The 18796-nt window shown below is 33.2% G+C and overlaps 10 protein-coding genes across 10 annotated transcripts; 4 read left to right on the top strand and 6 right to left on the bottom strand.

Annotated features, from left to right (window-relative positions):
* Positions 1-15: 15 nt before the first annotated feature.
* TPHA0D02530 (uncharacterized protein) lies at positions 16-2088 on the top strand (the record flags this gene model as incomplete). Its single annotated transcript, XM_003685276.1, has 1 exon — positions 16-2088. The coding sequence occupies one exon, from the start codon at positions 16-18 to the stop codon at positions 2086-2088; it is 2073 nt and encodes a 690-aa protein (XP_003685324.1).
* A 218-nt stretch (positions 2089-2306) lies between these two features.
* LRS4 (Lrs4p) lies at positions 2307-3173 on the bottom strand (the record flags this gene model as incomplete). The annotated part of the gene is made up of 1 exon (XM_003685275.1): positions 2307-3173. The coding sequence occupies one exon, from the start codon at positions 3171-3173 to the stop codon at positions 2307-2309; it is 867 nt and encodes a 288-aa protein (XP_003685323.1).
* Positions 3174-3542: 369 nt separating this feature from the next.
* Positions 3543-4520, top strand: OST6 (dolichyl-diphosphooligosaccharide--protein glycotransferase; the record flags this gene model as incomplete). The annotated part of the gene is made up of 1 exon (XM_003685274.1): positions 3543-4520. The coding sequence occupies one exon, from the start codon at positions 3543-3545 to the stop codon at positions 4518-4520; it is 978 nt and encodes a 325-aa protein (XP_003685322.1).
* A 205-nt stretch (positions 4521-4725) lies between these two features.
* Positions 4726-6078, bottom strand: TPHA0D02500 (uncharacterized protein; the record flags this gene model as incomplete). The annotated part of the gene is made up of 1 exon (XM_003685273.1): positions 4726-6078. One exon carries the CDS (start codon positions 6076-6078, stop codon positions 4726-4728), a length of 1353 nt encoding a protein of 450 aa, XP_003685321.1.
* Positions 6079-7442: 1364 nt separating this feature from the next.
* PSP2 (Psp2p) lies at positions 7443-9188 on the top strand (the record flags this gene model as incomplete). Its single annotated transcript, XM_003685272.1, has 1 exon — positions 7443-9188. The coding sequence occupies one exon, from the start codon at positions 7443-7445 to the stop codon at positions 9186-9188; it is 1746 nt and encodes a 581-aa protein (XP_003685320.1).
* Positions 9189-9245: 57 nt separating this feature from the next.
* GPI19 (phosphatidylinositol N-acetylglucosaminyltransferase GPI19) lies at positions 9246-9665 on the bottom strand (the record flags this gene model as incomplete). The annotated part of the gene is made up of 1 exon (XM_003685271.1): positions 9246-9665. One exon carries the CDS (start codon positions 9663-9665, stop codon positions 9246-9248), a length of 420 nt encoding a protein of 139 aa, XP_003685319.1.
* Positions 9666-10010: 345 nt separating this feature from the next.
* TPHA0D02470 (salt homeostasis regulator) lies at positions 10011-12149 on the bottom strand (the record flags this gene model as incomplete). Its single annotated transcript, XM_003685270.1, has 1 exon — positions 10011-12149. One exon carries the CDS (start codon positions 12147-12149, stop codon positions 10011-10013), a length of 2139 nt encoding a protein of 712 aa, XP_003685318.1.
* A 698-nt stretch (positions 12150-12847) lies between these two features.
* On the bottom strand, positions 12848-14068 carry TAF11 (TATA-binding protein-associated factor TAF11; the record flags this gene model as incomplete). The annotated part of the gene is made up of 1 exon (XM_003685269.1): positions 12848-14068. The coding sequence occupies one exon, from the start codon at positions 14066-14068 to the stop codon at positions 12848-12850; it is 1221 nt and encodes a 406-aa protein (XP_003685317.1).
* A 356-nt stretch (positions 14069-14424) lies between these two features.
* Positions 14425-15993, bottom strand: TPHA0D02450 (PIG-S family GPI transamidase component; the record flags this gene model as incomplete). Its single annotated transcript, XM_003685268.1, has 1 exon — positions 14425-15993. The coding sequence occupies one exon, from the start codon at positions 15991-15993 to the stop codon at positions 14425-14427; it is 1569 nt and encodes a 522-aa protein (XP_003685316.1).
* Positions 15994-16504: 511 nt separating this feature from the next.
* On the top strand, positions 16505-18427 carry UBX2 (Ubx2p; the record flags this gene model as incomplete). The annotated part of the gene is made up of 1 exon (XM_003685267.1): positions 16505-18427. The coding sequence occupies one exon, from the start codon at positions 16505-16507 to the stop codon at positions 18425-18427; it is 1923 nt and encodes a 640-aa protein (XP_003685315.1).
* Between the last annotated feature and the right edge of the window lie 369 nt (positions 18428-18796).

The following is an 18796-nucleotide window of genomic DNA, read 5'->3' as shown; positions in this document are numbered from 1 at the left end:
TATTATTGAAGTAATATGATCCAAATAGATGATATACCTATAGTAAAGATCAATGAACAGACGAGGTTTACTAAGAATAACGATAAGGTGTTTAATAGTACTATATTGAAGGAATTAAGTTCTACATCATTGTCTAAAAACTTTATTTCTCAAAGAGGCTCAGCAAATGATACAATGCCTGCTACTAATATAAAAAGCCTCACTGATGCAGCTGTGAATACTGTTGAGACAAATTCTAACGATGTTTCAAATTCTACTTCTAATTCTACTTCTACTTCTAATCTAATTGGAAATTTAGATAACGTAAGTAATTCAAAATCCAATTCAATTATAAATGGAAACCCTGAGTTACTCAGTGTTTCAAAAAATGCACATTCGAGAAATTGGTCTCTATGGAGTAATAATTCAAGTGATGATATTAACAAACAATACAATCTTCCACTTCCAACCAAGAGTAATGATAATACTGATAGCCAAAGTGCTACTAAGGTGGAAATAGGAAGCCAACCAAATGATGACAATCAGAATAGATCAAGGGGCTGGTCTTTATTGTCGATGTATAAAGGAACACAATTCCATAATGATAACGATACAATCATTGAAAGTCAAGAATCTCCATCAAACTCTAATCCACTTCCTATTATTAATTTGACAAAACCATTAACAAATTCAATCATTCATGAGTCGGAATATGATTTAACAAAGACACAATCAAAAATTGACTGCACTCTCACTTCAGATAAAGAATTTCAAAAGCTGGATGCTACCATTGAACACCCGAATATTGTTGTACCACAATTTAATGTATTGCCAGAGAGCACAGTTTGGTCTTCTATATCCTATTCGTTAAGTTCCTTGGCCAGTAATTTAAACATAATATCACATGAGAAAAAAGAGATGTCATTGCAAATTCAAAGTCCAAAACAGAATTTCTACCAATTATCTGATTCTGCTTCCAGGCCAATTAATATTTTAATCGTAGGAGTTCATGGATTTTTCCCAACAAAAATGCTTAGACCTTTTATTGGTGAACCAACAGGCACCTCTTTAAAATTTGTAAATGAAGCTGAAGTTATTGTGAGAAGATATTTTGAAAAGCATAATACAACCTTCGAAATAAATAAAATTGCATTAGAAAAAGAAGGAAAAATCTTTGAAAGGGTTGATTATTTTTTTGAGGTTATGAAAAGATACCAGACAGAACTAAACAGTGCAGATTTCATATATTTTGTAGCACATTCCCAAGGTTCTCCTGTGACAATGATTTTGTTAGGAAAATTATTAGAAGCTGGCATTCTTAAAACAACATCAGTTTCATTCGAAACTAACTCTTACACGAGTAGCACTAGAGGAAAGAAAATAATATCTGTTTTGGCAATGGCTGGAATTAATAATGGGCCTTTCTTTGGAGCTGATAGAACTTTATTTGTTCGTGCATACTCTACAATTGAAAGCGATTCCTTAAGAGAATTGTTTGAGTTCCAAAATCCAGAATCTACTCCATCTAAAAGCTACATTAAATATTTCAGGATATTAATTGCAAACAATGTCAAGGTTACTTTTGTTGGGTCAATAAATGATCAATTGGTACCGTTATACTCTTCAATATGCTTGTTTGCAAGACATCCAAACGTGTTCAGAGCTACTTTTATTGACAAAGGTTCTCGAACACCATCGTTTATCACCAGAGTTGTGGACATGACAGAAACGCTACTGAATTTAGGTTATGATGACCATGGCATAATCAAAGAAATTAGCGAAGCCTTGGCAGGAACATTAACGGGAGGCGGTCATTCGACAATATACAACGAAGCACAAGTATATGAGTTAGGACTTAAATTTTCGCTTGAAACTACCGATCTAAAAAAGCCTGTTCCTGTTACTTACATGCCATATGCAATTGCTCAATTGAAAACAAACCCATATAATTTACCTTGGTGTATGCGCGGACTCTTATCTGAAACTAATAAGACTATCCATAAGGAGGATATAGAAACATTGATCAAAGAGTTCGAATTGTGGAAACCGGTAAATAAAAACCTAAAAGAAATGAAATACAGACTAAATGGACTAATATCCAAATTTTAATGTTTAAACAGAAGATAACCACGATTTTATCTTCAAACATTCCATTCCTAACAATTATGATCAATTTGTCAGGAAAACTTATTTAATTTAATGAAACATAAAAGATACAAATATATAATATAGAAATATCACCCATTCGCATTAATAAATCAATTATCATTAACATTATTCATTATGGTATATATCTAGTAAATGTTTACCAAACCACGATCCGCTAATTATAATAAGCTATCGTCACTGTCTAATTTTTGGATCCTGGTTTTCGTTAACGTTCTCTTTTTTGTTTCATGATGATTCTTCACTTGTTTTTCTTCTACTGTATTGCCTTTTATAAGAGGTATATCGACAGAAAGAATATTTTGTGAAGAATTAATGTCGGAGCTTTCAGGTAATGCATCCTTTGGAAGCACCATGTTAGCTAATACTTCATTTCTCTTTAAGGTATTTATTTTTAAAACATTTTCAATAGAATTTAGAGAGTTATCAGCTTCTGATTCAGTATCCATGTCAAATAATGTATGCTTCTTAGAATTTACAATGTTACGTATTCCAGAAAGTTTCTCAATTTTGTTATTTGATTCTAGATGCCCCGACTCCTTCCTAGTAACTGGTGATAATAAGTGAATATTGTTTTTCTGCTTAATTTCATTGTTTTTAAATGTATTAAATATTTTTGGAGGAGTAACTGAAGATGCGTCTTCATCACCATGACTAGAATTATTCACACTCAATTCACTCTTTAGTCTCTCAATTGTTTTTAGTGAATTATTTAATTTTTGATTCATCGTATTCTTTGTAACCTTCTGTGCTTCCTTTAATTGCTCATTGCTTAGTTTCATTGTTTGTAATTCTATGGACACTTTCGTTAATTGTCTTTGTAACGAGATGAGTTCTTTACTCAAAGAATGCTCTTGTTGTTTCCCTGTTATATCATCAACCAACACAGCAGTATTATCATTATTCTTTATTAAGGCTTCGTTTTTTGTATTCAACTCTTTTTCTTCTAGTAAATGAGTATAGTAAAACCTTTCACTTTCAATTACAGACATCTGATAATTATACAATAGTTGCAATAAAGACGTCATGATTAACAATTATGATAGATTACCCATTCAATAAGTTTATGTTTAAACCTTCCTAATATCGTAGTTTAATGTGAGTACTAGCAACGTAGTTAAGCCTTGCAACTTGATAACCTTGTAAGTAGATCTTGTATACCATCCTTATTTTACTTTATTTTGAAGATCGATGTTTTTATATCTGTGATCTTGTTATGCGGTAAAAATCTAACTTGGTCAAAATTTAAAGATGAGAGACCCTTTCACATTTAAAAATGCAACTTCGAATGTGTAATTCTTTATATATTTCTTGGCATGGTGTTGATTAATATCAATTAGAGACAAAGAATTATCACTGATACGTGTGAGAAATAGGCTAATAATCTCGTTGTTTAGATGCTGTGCCGATACTTGAGTATTTTACTTATTACCCTTTTAAGAGTGGTAGTTGGTGATGATGAACTGAATCATGTTCTTTCATTTCAAAATGAGAAAGGCTTAATCGAAGTCAATGATTACAATTATGAATCATTGAGTACAATTGGGATAGAAGGGTACTATAGCATTCTTTTTATTACAATGAGAGGAGTTACTTCAAATGGCAGAAAATGTGAAATGTGCCTTGATTTTGAAGACACATTAGAAAATGTATACGATGCTGTCAAGTCTCAGCATCCTAACTTAAATGTATTATTTTATGTTGCTGACACAAATGAGAATTCTAAATTGGTAAGAGATCTGAAATTACAATCCGTTCCACATCTGTTAGTATATCCACCAACCACACACGAATCCTCCAAAAACTTTAGTTGGTTAGTGAATCAATTCTATCAATATGAATTGAAAAACATACATGCTAAAGATGTAATGAGATTTGCTGATTTTTTGGGTAAAACTATGAATATTTTAGTATTAATTCAAGAGCCATTCGATACCAATGCCTTTTCATTATATTTTATTATTTGCATGGCTTTTTTCATCATTATAAAGAGAGTAATTTTACCTAGAGTTACTAATAAGGCCAAATTCTTCTGTTTCTTTCTTATATTTGGCATAATGTTACCAAGTTTAACAGGTTATAAATTTACTCAAATTAAAGGTATTCCATTCATTGCTAGGGGTGAAGATGGCAAAATCATGTTTTTTAGTGGTGGTACAAGTTGGCAATTTGGTATTGAGATCTTTACAATGTCAATGTTATATTTATTATTAAGTCTTGAAATATATGCATTAATCACACTACCTACTCTCGAGATCTCACCAAAGAATAAAATATTATACACGTCTGTTTTGGCGTGTATATTATTTTATTCAACTCAGTATTATATGCAAATCTATGCAATAAAGAGCCCAGGATATCCATTTATGTTTTAAATAAATATTTAATATATCATTTAGATATTGTTTAATTTATTTAACATGAAGTATATATTACTGTATAATAAAATCCCTAATGTGTCATGAATCTTTGTGTAGTATTTAAAGTGTAAAAAAAAACTACCTTTGAGTTGTTCAATATATATGGATGTGAGTCTATTTGGGGTATGTTTATAAAACCTCTCTAATGTAATGTGAGTAATCAAACTTGATTTTCTACATTCTGCGACTGTGAATTCTGTTGTTCTTGTTGTTCTGATAATTCATTTTGTTCAATGCCTGACTCATTATTTATTACGAAAAAAGAACCCATGATTAATATGGCACCGAATATGTAAACCCAATTCATTTTCTTATTGACAAAAAGCAAATCACCAAACATTGCTAGTGGAATTGTCAATGAAAGACCCACTGTAACGGTCAATGGAGTTGTTAATAACATTGCATTTGCCCAACAGTAATCACTTACAAATGTTATTAGACAGTTAATTAGGACGATGATGGCAATTGTGTTGGTTGGAGGCAATTCAATTGTTTCCCAGCCGTAGTATTGAAGTAGCACTATAACTGGCCAGAATAAAACCAAAGTGAAGAAACCAACAAAGCCAAAAAAGACATGCATGTTCAATCTTGATTCATCTTGTACTTTTTTCTTCAATAGAATCGAGTAGACACTATATAATAATGCACCAGCCAATGCCAACAAATTACCGATAAACATTCTAAATGGACTATTTCCATACTCTTCATCATTGTCTGACGTCGTCAGTATATTAATGATTTCCTTTGCGAATGTGATTAAAGATGAGTGTGGATTTGTTCTTGGTGGGTAATTGTCATCATAATGGTAATAATCCGAATGTGTCACCAATATGATACCAATGAAGGACACCAGGGAACCCAATGTCTTCGATTTTGTGATCTTTTCAATGTTCCATATATAACCAATGAACAAAGTGAAGAAAGATGAAGTTGACGACAGAATTGTCTGCGACGCGACTGACGTGTATGCAAGGGAAGAGTTAGTCATTAAATTTGCTAGAAACCATAATGAACAGAATTCGAGACTGAGAAGTATTGTCTCTTTCAATGTCATTCTGTTTTTTGGGGTTAAGGTTTGTTTTGAATCCGTATCATCCTTAGAGCTAGATGACAATAAACTCGTTGCTTCATTTGGCAGTGTCTGTGAAGAACCTTCTGCAATGTCATTTGCAACGCTTGAGACATTCGATGCGCCCGATGGTTCTGGATGCAAGGGATTAACAGTAGTCGAATCTGGCCCCTCTTGGGCAATGATTAATTCGTTTAATATATTTGGAATCTCGTTTCTTACACCATTATAGTAAAAATTGACTAAAATTGTTTTTATCAACGGAAGCAGATAGAAGATAAAAGACACAGTATTGATGTATGTGATTAGGAAAGGTTTCCTATATGAATTATCTCTGAATATTATATTAATTAAAAATGATGACAGGACCCATAAAACAACGACTGCAGATAACATGATCAGCCCCATACTCCATCTCTTATTATTCAAAGTCTTTGTACTCATTTTTTATGATTTTTTTGTTGAGCGACGATATGAACTGTGATAGACCCAAAGGTTGGAGCAATACGAGTGTGTATGTAAATGTGAGGAAGAGGTTACACCAAATTTTTCAATGGTGGGATGCAATATGTATAGAGAACTCGGTTGTATTTTCTTCGGATATTACTGAATGGGTTCGTAACTTATAATTTATTATTTGGCAGTCTGTGATCCATGCGTTTATATATGAAATAGAAATGTCTCGATCCCCAATATATATTGCACCAAAACGATCAGGAACAAAAAACAGAAGTCTTATCAATCTAGCATTGCTCTTATGAACTGAAGCTGTAAATATTTTTGATGGAACGATTATGTTTTGAGACGATAGATGGTTCGACCGTTTCGAGACATGGTCATCGCGGCCGCGCAGGGAGGGCGCGCAGCGTCGTTCCGGGGACACTCTACCAAAGAATGTCCGGAGGAGCGTAAAGGATGAGGTTCGGGCGGTGCAGCATGTGGAGAAGGAGGCAAGAGCAGTCTTCTGCGACAGCCGCTGTGGACTGGAATGCGCTGTGTCATAGAATGCCGCAGGAGTGGGATGCTCACGGCATTGCACTGGACAGTAACCGCGAGCCCAGACGGACTTGTGCAGGCTGGTAGAGCAGCACTGCCTGTGTGCAGCAATTGCCTTGGCCTTGTGTGTCCGGGCGTTCCACAGGAAGCTAGCAACGCCGCGGCAAACACCGCACGCGTCTGTGTGGTGCTTAAGAAAACGGCGTGGGCGCGCGGCGCCCGAGGGCAACCACGCACAAAAAAAATACTAAAACAAACTGTGGTGGCGCGAAGAATTCCCCGATCGGGAAATTCTTTGCGCCCACTGCCACGTGAGAAGCACGTGATGCCGGCAAATTGCACGTGATAAGTGTTTGTCCGTCACGTGCGAGCTTCTGATCACGTGAAGTAAAATCAATCACGTGCTACTTGCGTGATTGCATTGTTACCCTCTCGGACTAGCGGGCAACCGGCCGCGCGCGGCCGGTTGCCCGCTCGTCCGTGGCCTCGTGTGCTGTGATCGATGCGCGTCCATTTGCCATTATCCAGAGACAACGAAGAGAAAGTACGAACGATACTACCAGTTGTGTAAACAGTAAGTAACAATGAACTCGAATAGCTTAACCTGCTTCATCAATCAGCGACTATCACCTTTTGTTTGGTACGGCTATGGTCCATTGCATTACCATTATCCTCATCTATAAAACTTCTAACTCTCATTACTTGGTTAACTATCTGCTGCCTCTATTCGTCAAGCACCTCAGATCGCACTGTCAACAAGCGAGCAACAGACGACTGCAACCCCCTCGTATTAATATCAGTTCACATTTACAATGACAACTAACAATTCTACCATGAAGAAAATGTCTCTCGAGGAATTCCTGGGTAACGATACCCTTAGCGACACTCTATGGGACGAAGACGACATCAACCTGGATGCCATTAGTAGCACAACCAACATCGATCTATTGAAAAAATCAAGCGGCAATAGCCACCATGTGAACAAGAGTGCTTCAGGGCCTCCCTATATTGTCAAATTCTCGAACTTATCTTCAGATTTCTCTGATTTTGAAATGAAAGATTTGTTCAATTCTAAATTCACAAATTTTATTAAATTTAAAATGTTTTGGGTTTTAAATCCAAACCCAACAATGGCAGATATTCAAAATCCAAACAAATTCTATGAATACTTCAAATTATCTTCTAAGGTATGCTTCGTAGAGTTATATTCCGTTAGAGATATGGATAAAATATTGAAAGGTTGGTATGATCCTTTGAAAGAAATTTATAACATCATCGTGTCTCCAGCCGATTTCGTTGATTTCAAGAACTATATGGACCGAACTGAATCTGTCAAATCCTTCAAAATACCCTCCCCTGAAGCACCATTGCCTAAAAATATGATTCAGAATTCTCACGATAATCAACCAAAAGAGAGGAGAAAAAGCAACCCATTTGGAGCTGCAAAACCAGTAGATACACAATCAAAAATTTTGAAATTAGAAGAACAAATCGCAACGTTGCACGTAGAAGACACAACTACTTTAAGAAGATTCTCTAATACCATGAACAATTTAAACTCAAAACATGCAACTAAAGTAAAAATTTTGAAGAATGAAAATAACGATATTACTACTTCAGACAATATTCGTTCTTTGGCGACTGCTACGATAACTACAAAGGAATCCTTATTACCAACAAATACACACGTAAATACCACTATTCCAGTTACAAAAACTTTAAATTATTCGCACATTGTTAAAAAAGAAACTCAACAAGCAGAAAAGGCTAAAGTAAATGCTAACGATAACACTAAATTTAACGAATCTGAAAGTGCTCTGGAAGATGAGGAAGATAATGGAGAAGGTATGCATGGATCTGATGAAGTCAAGGCTAATGACCGTGATAACAAGAACACCAATAAAAATAAGGACAGATTGGTTACTGAAAATGTTGAAGAATTGAAGGATTTATCAAAGGAAGAAAATGATGTCGAAGAACATAAAAGTGACGTGAAAGATCAATCAGAAAATTACAACTATAAGAGAGAAGGTAATTACAAGAGTAATAGAGGAAACTACACTGGTAGAGGAGGCAATAGAGGCAATATTAGAGGCGGATCTAGAGGCAGAGGTAATAATAACTATGGAAACAGATCAAATAACAGCAATGGTAATTATACTGGGAAACCAAATAATTCACAACCAGAAGAACGCTATTCTTTATTCAGGCCAGCTGCAGGTTTTCTGCATTCGAGCAATTCTGGTAATGATGAAGAGTCATTCAATCGTACTTCAAAATACAACAACAATAATACTAATTCCACTAGTTCCAATAGTTCCAATAGGAATGGCTCCTATGGCTACTCAAATACAAGCAGAGGTAGAGGTAACTATACAAACAATAGGAGATTTACTAATCAAAGAGGCTCTTCTCGTGGTAACGGACACAGAGGCGGAAGTGGTTCCTGTCGTGGTGGTAACGGCCCTCATCGTGGTAGATTTCATGATACAGGTCGTAACCACGAAGGAAACGAAAATTCAGAATCTACTGAATCACACACCAATGTAGCTGAATAAGCATTTCAATTCCAATTTTGATTTTGATTCATTATTGTATTTTACATCATATGTTACTTAATCATCACTATATAGTATTTTACATACATCTGTTATAGGTAAATCAAATACGCCGCTGGTTGCATTATATGCATACTCATTTAAAAATTTCTCTTTATCACTTACTATAACTACATTTGCTCTTGAATCAGTTATTGTAGATAAATCATCTAAATTTGGAGTTAATACATCTTCGTTATACATCATCAACGCCGTATAACACCAAAGCATGCCCATTAAGACAAAACATTGGAAATAGATCACCCATCTTCGATCTGGAAGGATGTCTAAAATAGATCGTATAAAATCCTTCTTGATAAATAGTATATCAATATCTTCAGGTATAAATGTCCATATGATTATAAATATTGTTGCTGAACATGTTATGAAATGCCTTGAAAACCAGTAATATTCATTACTAAACGAGCCTTGAATCATAGTTTCATCAGAGTTCTCGAGAAATACGACTTCGAAATTGTATATATAAATGATAATATGAAGTACTCTCTCTAATCTATACCAACAAACGATCACTTTATATACATATGTGAATAGACATTAGATAGTTTTTAACATTATCACATTGCACAATTTCAAATATTTTAACTTTTAACATAACTCGGACAATATGTAAGATACATACAAAAAATAGACATATATGGTTAAAGAAGTATATCATTGTATTACTTTAAATAAGACGGAGGTGTATAGTGAACTATAAACGGTATCAAACTGTCATCCTATTATATTATTATATAAAGTTATTTTGACATGGATTCACCATTAGTTCTGAATATATTGTTGTTGCTGTTGATTTGCAAATTTTCTCTCGTGTCTTCCCTTTTTCATGACTTGTTTTAATGCCACACTGTCCAGAGGATCCAATAATTCAAATGAACACAACAACCCTTCATTGACACTCATGACTGCACCCCAGTTATCGAATTCACCACAATAGTTAGGCGCAGAAAATACTGTTACTAGACTTCTATCATTAAAAAACTCATAACCATCCTCTACAACCATATGAGCTCTACACACCAAGTCAAAATCAAATTTATTCAAAAATTTGTTTATGGCCACCTTATTGTAACAATAACTAACACCCCTTTCATTATCTTCCCATTCGTTGGGAGAATCCGTTGGGTCTGACCATAGCAGATCATTTATTAAACCAAAATCAGGTATATCTGTTGGTCTACTAACGTGTCTTATTTCATCCATGGAGTTCAAAACTGGGGATAAACCACCGTGTACACAGAAAATTTTACCGGTAACTATGGCAGCCAATGGTAATGTATTAAATGTGTCAACAAACACTTTCCATGTTTTAATGTTACAACGACGTTTGCATTCATCATAAAAACCATAAACACGAGTAACATTGGCACATTCATGGTTACCTCTAAGTAAGAAGAAATTTTCTGGATATTTAATTTTATAACATAATAGTAATAGAATAGTTTCAAGTGATTGTTTCCCACGATCGACGTAATCACCTAAAAATAAGTAGTTTGATGATGGAGGAAATCCACATTTTGTAAACAATCTTAGTAAGTCACCATATTGTCCATGGACATCACCAACAATCTTTACAGGTGGTGATAACTCTAATAGCGGCGGTTGAGATAAAAATATCTCTCTTGATCTCTGACATATTTGTGCAATTTCTGAATTCTTTAAACAGACATTTTTAGTTCTTTTGGATGCATAGCCTGCATCTAATAATTTTTGAATTGTTTCATCTATATCAAGCATTTTCGTAGATTTTTTCTTTTTTGAAATGGTACTATCATCATTTATGTTTCTGTCATGAGAAGTAGAATGTAATGCATCGTATGAATTATCCGCGTTTGGGAAATACATGGCCTCACCAGCCAGTTCACTACTATGATCACCAATATATTGGTTATTTTGAATATCAAGTCCAGTTTCATTGTTATATCTGTAATTGTTAGAATCATTTGAGTGAGAGAAATAATCATTTCTTTCTTGATCTGTATCGGTTATTTTTATACCAGGTGAGTTCATAGGAGTTACAAATGTATTTGTACCAACTGAATTTGTAGATGATCTCCTACTATGCATTGAGTTATGCGAACCTGTTCTTGACATCGAATGCATTGGTAAATGATCAGCTCCTGGCGATAAGTCATTCTCTGATACACTGTTATCAGATTTACGTCTTGATCTAGAAGCAAATGGACTACCCCTTGATGTACCCGAAGAATGACTATGTCTTAATATATCAACTCTTTTTCTTGAGTTAGAGTAAGCAATGTTATTATTTGAATCATCATTTTCATCATCCGTTATTGCATTCTCTTGAAATGAACTAACGGAAGAAGATGTGTAATTCCTATTTCGTAAAATTGGTGATTTTGGTTTGACTTGTATCATCGAAGGTGGTATATCATAACTGCCATTAAAACTAGATTTTCTAGAATCTGCTCTACCTGAATTGATACCAGGCAGTAAATTATTATTTGATTTATTAGATTGCACATCTGTTGGAACTCGACTTAATGAGTGTGACCTAGAGTGGCTATACATTTGTGAGCCCGAAGAATGAACCCTTTGAATTTCCTTTGTACGAGGAGGTAAATGATCATCATCTCTATATTTTTCTTGAATGTCGACATTGGAGTTTCCAGATATAGAAGTTTGAGATTTTTTAGATCTTAATGATCGAAGTGATCTATTCGACTTTGTTGACTGCATAGTCTCTGTCCTTGACAAATTTTCTTTCATTACCGAATCATCTGTAGCTTTATTTCGTGTGGAAGTATCCTTATTCGAATCAGATTCAGATGATGATTTTTGCTTTGATTGTAGTTTAGTTGGTTTTGTTTGAGTTGTTGGAGGAGCATTGTTTGCTTTACCAGAACCCTTCTTACGTGGTTTTGATCCAGAGTTACCCATATTACTCAAATAAATATCGTGCTATTATGATTATATCTTGTAGATTTTTCTATTGGATAGGTCTAATAAAAACAGAGAGATAATTTCGAATCTGACACTAAATTTTGGACAGATTAAAAGCAAAACCAATGGAAATAAAATTTTGCTGCTTAGTTAAACCGTAGTACAGTATTTGCAATTGGTACCAAAATATAGAACAATTCTCTAGTAGAAGAGCGTTAAGATTCTTTCAATTACTTATTAATGCCGATAAAGGTGTCTTACAAAAAGTATCAATTATGAATCTAATGGTTCAATGTACTATAATCCTGATTATTGACGGGTTATAAAATTTTAGTAATTGTAACAAACTCAACTAGTTCAGATATTTACAATAACAACACAAGATAGTAAACAATAGTAATTAAATAACAAATATAACTAACATAAATTACATAGAAATTTACTTTTATAATAATTATCATTTTCTAATTTTATCTAAAAATTAAAGTTATTGAGGAAATCATAACGGAGCGTATGCTTTAAAAATATGAAGTCGATAGTTTTCAATATTACTGAGATACTTTAAATAAAAAGATGGATATATACAGGTATGTGTGTGATTGATATCACATTTTTCTGTTTTATGATTGTTGATATACTGAGTATTCATCATGCTAATTAATTATATGTTTAGGATATTAGGTAGCGCCATTATCTTATCTGAACATCCATCCATTTCCTTCACCTTGTTGTCTCCATGTTGCAGAAGGCAGGGAATCGCTTTGTAATTGATATAATCTCCATGCTTCTCTTATATGTTCGGATAACAATGGACTGGTATTGATTACTTTTGATTTCGTATTTTGAGGTTGGTTTTTAGTCGATCCTTCACCGATACTTTCTGATGTTACTGAAGAAGAATCTTCGACTGAACCGAGAAACTTATCGATGTTCATATTTAAAGAATTGAATCTTTTGGCCAAGATGTTATAATGCTTAACTAATTCTGTTTTTATATCTTGTGTCACTTGTTTATTATATTTCAATAGCTCATTACCAGCTTTAACAAACGGTTCTTCTTCTTCATCATCATCATAAAAAGAATCACTTTCACATTCATCGATACTATCATTGAATTCACTATTGGAATTTAAAATCTCTATATCTTCGTTATTCTCTTCAGCAGCAGTCAGTGAAGTGCTGCTGTTTGTGCTGTTTGATTTTTGAACTAACATCGTTAATTTTTTTAAGAATTTCTTCAATTGTTTACCGATTCTCTTCCTTTTATTATAATTGATAGTCAACTGACCCACTAACCATTTCATTCGTACCTGCATGGCCAATTCAATGATTTCTCCTGCAAAAACTTTACCGATAGATTGAAGGAAAACTCTGATGTTTTCAGATATATTTTGATTCAATACAGTATTAGCTAATTTCTTCACTTGTGCTTTGTTCAAAGAGGTTCTGTGAAATACTTCAAATCTATTTGTTTGGTCTTCATCCAAATTATTGACTAATAGCCTGAATTGCTCGTTTTGATCTAATACATGCGAGAACACCAACTCTTTAGCCTTCTCATCTCGGATATCCTTGGCAAATTTGATATTACCAGGAACTTCATTGATCAGCTCATCCGGTTCTTGTGCTTTCCCATTGTTATAAATGATTTTTCTTCTCTTCTTCTCTGGTTCAGAGTTTTCCTCATCATTGTTCTTGTAATTTAATTTATAATTTCCTGTGGCAAAGAATGAATTTAAGGTACCTCCAGTTCTCATCTCAATATTCTTATTCAGCACATACTCATGATCTTCATTCAAAGCCTGGTCAATTGTTTGCTTAGTCAATAAGTAATTAGCAACTGTTAAAGTGGAAATATAATTTGTCTTAGGAATCAAATTTATTGGTCCTTTCGTTTCACTTTTATAGTTACTCATCGTCCCTTTTCGCAGTTATCACTTTCTTATAGACAAGCTTCAGCTGATTTTACCACTAAATGCCCAATATATACCTATATATATATACATGCGACGTACCTTGTATCATCATTGAAACATAAATATACACTTCAGTTCTATATGTAAACTCTTAACTTTCCATTTTTTCAATAGTGCGCTTAACTATGGAGCATCGAATAGAAGAGACACATAACAAACTGTCAATAAATCAAATTGGAAACACCTTCATTAACATGTTCGAGATTGATTGAAACATTTTAAATATGTAATAATATTGTCTGATATTCTACTTTGTGATGATTCAAAAGATCATCATATTTATTTATGTCAAATAACTATTTAATACTGTCAACGATGTGACTTCTATCCTTTATCATATTTACTATGCCCAAAAATAAAACCATTGCAATGGGACCTAAAAATGGGAAGTAAACTGCAGTTTTATGTTCGTCTGGGAAGAAATTTTGTTGAACCATTTCATTATCAAAAAATGCATTTTCACAAACAGTGACTAACTTATTACTTAGAAGAACCAATTCATCCCAAACAATGTTGTTATTGATTCCATTTGATGTTCCGAAATGATTTATTTTATTAATTATTTCGTACCTGATTCCAATAGCAGTGTTGACATCTGCCAAGACTTGTTCTGGAACTGCCATTTGTTTGAATGATTCCGTTAGTCTAACTAGCGATTGCAAAGTGTCCACTGATTTTAGTAGATTTCTTAACACCACGGAACGTTTAAACATGTGTAATGAATTATATGGTGACATCATATCAGAACCTATTCCCAGAATTTCTAATAGATCAATTGAAAATTTATGCATGATTGGATGTAGAAATTCTTCGTCTAAATATGAGTTTGCCTTTAAAGGATACTTGTTGATAATTAAGCTACCCCATCTTGGAATCAAATATTTTTCCCAATTAATATCGTTTGAAACCTTTTCAGAGCCGTCTAATTTTTCAATTGATTTTGGTTTGATAAACTCCAATCCATTATTGCCAACTTCACGACTAGGAAACACGATAGCAAGGGTCAATCCAATCTGCTCTGAATACTCATCACTGGTAGATATTTCTGAAATATCTAAAATATGTGCCAGAGTAGATTCATTCACCGCATGTTGTGAATGTAAATTCAAGTCATTGTAATAAACAATATCTGAATCTACAGTAAAATGGTATACTGAGGATAACATTTCTCGTAGAGGTGTAATATATTTGGACATACTTGACTCTATATCCCAACCAAGTGCATCACCGTCCCCTGACAACAAGATGGCACTCAGATGAATATCCTGTATATATGGTATGGACACCCCAGTCTTTTCACCATCATTAATATCTTTTGTCGAAGCAATCACAGTATTAATATTTTTAGCGTTAACGCCTAATATATTATTGAGAATGATATTTGAAAGTTCACGAATGGATTTCTGGTAGTCAGTTGAAAGATCGTTAACTTCAACTGTAGTGGCAGTTGATGAGAAAAAGTCTCTATTTTCTACCATTTTTAAATTATTATCACCTTTGACTATCTTTAATATTTGATTAGCGTTTTCATTCTTTGAATCTAGATTTTCTTTTACATAATCCAATACGTTCACTGATATATCTAAACCAGCGTTATTTTTACCCAATATATCATTAATCTCCGATTGTATGTCCTTAAGTAAAATGGCTGACTCTTTAATATCATTAATCTGAGAATCGACATATATAGGTAACTTCAAATGCACATCATTCAACTTATTGTCAACTAATTCTTTTATGTAAGTAATTGGAAGATCCGCCCTATGAATCGTTGTCAATTTATACCAAAGAGGCACACCTAACAGAAAAAATACCGACAAATAACTAAATAGAACGAATAATCTTAACTTATAATTGTTATTCATAATAATTCTTACGAAACCTTCTCTTTACTTGTTATTATTTACAAAGTTCTAATATAAAACGAACTAACACTTTTTCTTCACCAACACCAAATAGGAACCTGTCAAAGTAAATGCAGACAAAACCTAATTAAAATGCAATCAATTAAGCTAGATAAATGTCGATAGATTGCTCGACAGAAGCATACTATAATTGTATAACGATGTTGCAATCATCATCATCATAATCGTTATCTTGTTTATAGTGAAGTTCTTATATTGAAAAGTCAGCGGATCATAACGAACGACTTCTTCTACATAAAATGCAAAATCGGTTTAAGCAAAGTTCAGGGTCCCTTGTTTTACTAATTAACATATATAATGAAAGGAAAGACAGTTCGATGATGTATATAGATGAGGAAGTTTAGGATTAGCATAGTCATGTAGACAAGTTGAAATAGATATTCTTCTTGGTTTATTGATAATTTGGTTATTTTTTTGTGAGAAGAAATTGTGTTGAACATTAAAAATCGTGATGATTATTAAGGATGATAATAATGAGTTTCATTTATCTCACGATGAAGAAGATAAATTGAATCAATTTCAATTAATTACTTCTTTCCCGGAAGATGAGCTATCTGGTATTGTTAATTTGTTGAGAAACCATGGTTGGAATTTAGAGGCTGCTATAGGGAGGTATTTTGATGGTACTTGGAAGGAAACTGCAAGGTTTGAGTCTGTTCCAGAATCAGATATATTTGCAACAGAACCTCCAGAGGTTCCAGAACGTATTCCTAATAGTAGTTTTATTGGGGATTCTATCACAAATGACTTTGCAGTGAATTCTGGGAGTGTTGAGAATTTGAGAGATACAGGCCCTTTTGTGGATGATATCATACGCAATAGATTTCTTGCTTCTCAAGTTGTTCCTAAATTACCTATAGTAGAAGCATTACATCCAAATTTTAAGCAAAAATATAGTGTTGTGGGTTTGAATAAAGCTCTGATATCTCATGAATCTACATTTCAAAATAATCCATTCAATGTAATTTTAATGTTTGTACCAAAATTACTATTTCGTATAGCATACAATATATTATCACTTTTATGGGGTGTTCTCACTATGGGATTTTCATTTAAAAGCAGTGATAATTCCCAGATGGTTTGTAAAATTCCCGCCAGACCAAGCCATGATGAGGTTTCAATAAATGAGACGATACTTAACTTAGTTGAAAGTCCTGAAAATAAACAAAAGCTCGAATCTATAATAACATCAAAAAACGATCATCAAAAGTCATTTAACACATTACTGACCGAATGTAAAGATGATTTTCAATTTATTTTGGTTATTGTGTTAGGTAATTTGAAAGAGAAAGAAGAACACGAAGCAGATATTAATTCCAAAAGATTTATTTCAAAAGTTTTGTCAAATACATCAGTATTAAATCTACTTGAAGATTATGTTGTGAAACAAAAATCACTATCGGTGTACATAAAAAGTGCTATTGAATTAGAACCTTGGTTAGTTGCGAAGAAATTAGCGATTAGGCATACCCCGGAAGTTCTTCTAGTAGGAAATGTTTTGAACTCCAATGGATCCATTAATGGAATAACTAGACCATCGGTTCTAAACAAGGTTAGAATAAATTCACCAAATAAATTTATCAGTTCTTTTAAAGTAGCAATGGATAGGTTCGGTTCAGAAATCATAGTAAGCAAAACTGAAAAGGAAGAGTTGCGTGTGGCTAGAGAAATAAAAGAATTACAAAATAGAGCATATGAAACATCATTAGAGCAAGACAGAATAAAGGAAGAGAAAAAACAACTAGAAAATGAAGAAAAGAGATTAGAGCAACTCGAGGTTGAGCAAAGAGAAAAAGAAATCAAACTGTTTAATACTTTAAAATCTTTAAATTGGTTGAAGGCATGTGTTGATATTTTACAAGATGCTATTAGTAATAATGAGACAGGTTTTTTGGATACAGTAAAATGTGCCAATTTACAAGTGAGATTGGCAGGCGGTAACAGATTGATTAAAAAAATAAGAGGTGATGATAGCTTATATTCACTATATGTTAATATTGGTTGTCATTTATTCTTAGAGGATTTTTCCAAAAATATTTCTAATTGGGTTAAAATCCTACCATTAAAAATCAAGGAATTGTCTGAAGATGATACTTTATTATGCTTCAAAGAAAACAACGGCTTCGACATAGATTTTGAAATTAACAATTTAATGAATTTAATCAATAATGAACTTACAAAATTCGAAACAAGCTTGGAAACATCTAATTATGAGTTAGATATTGATTTTGAATTAATTTCACCTTACCCAAGAGTCAAAATTCCTATTTCAACGGACACCAAAATTCATGATACCACTGAACTATGGCCAAATGGGAGTCTCTTGGTTGAAGAAATTATTAATGATGAATATACTGACGACGATTCAGAGTAAGTATATTTGAATATATTACATAAATGGATGTGTGTCAATCTTATTGATAGATTAAATAACATCAGATCACTAATTTCTAGTTAATAATAACGAACAATGTTTAAATCAGTTACATTTATAATGTAACATAAATATATCATCTTGTTTATAATATTAAACAACTTCAATAGAGAGTTATTCATATATATTTATCTATTGACATATGCCATTAGATGGTCCAATGTGATTACCGTTACTGCTTTAAAGGCCAGGCCGGGACTTTTGACATAAAATTAGTAATTTCAAAACTGCCTCTTTGGTCGATTAAACTATCAAATTTTGACAGATTGATAGTATCCTTAATGATAACAAATCTTTTCAATAGTTCAC

Source organism: Tetrapisispora phaffii, chromosome 4, assembly GCF_000236905.1.
Source record: "Tetrapisispora phaffii CBS 4417 chromosome 4, complete genome".
NCBI classification, from domain to species: Eukaryota; Fungi; Ascomycota; class Saccharomycetes; order Saccharomycetales; family Saccharomycetaceae; genus Tetrapisispora; species Tetrapisispora phaffii.
Note: the sequence above shows the minus strand (reverse complement) of the source record. Positions and strands in the feature narration are given on the sequence as shown.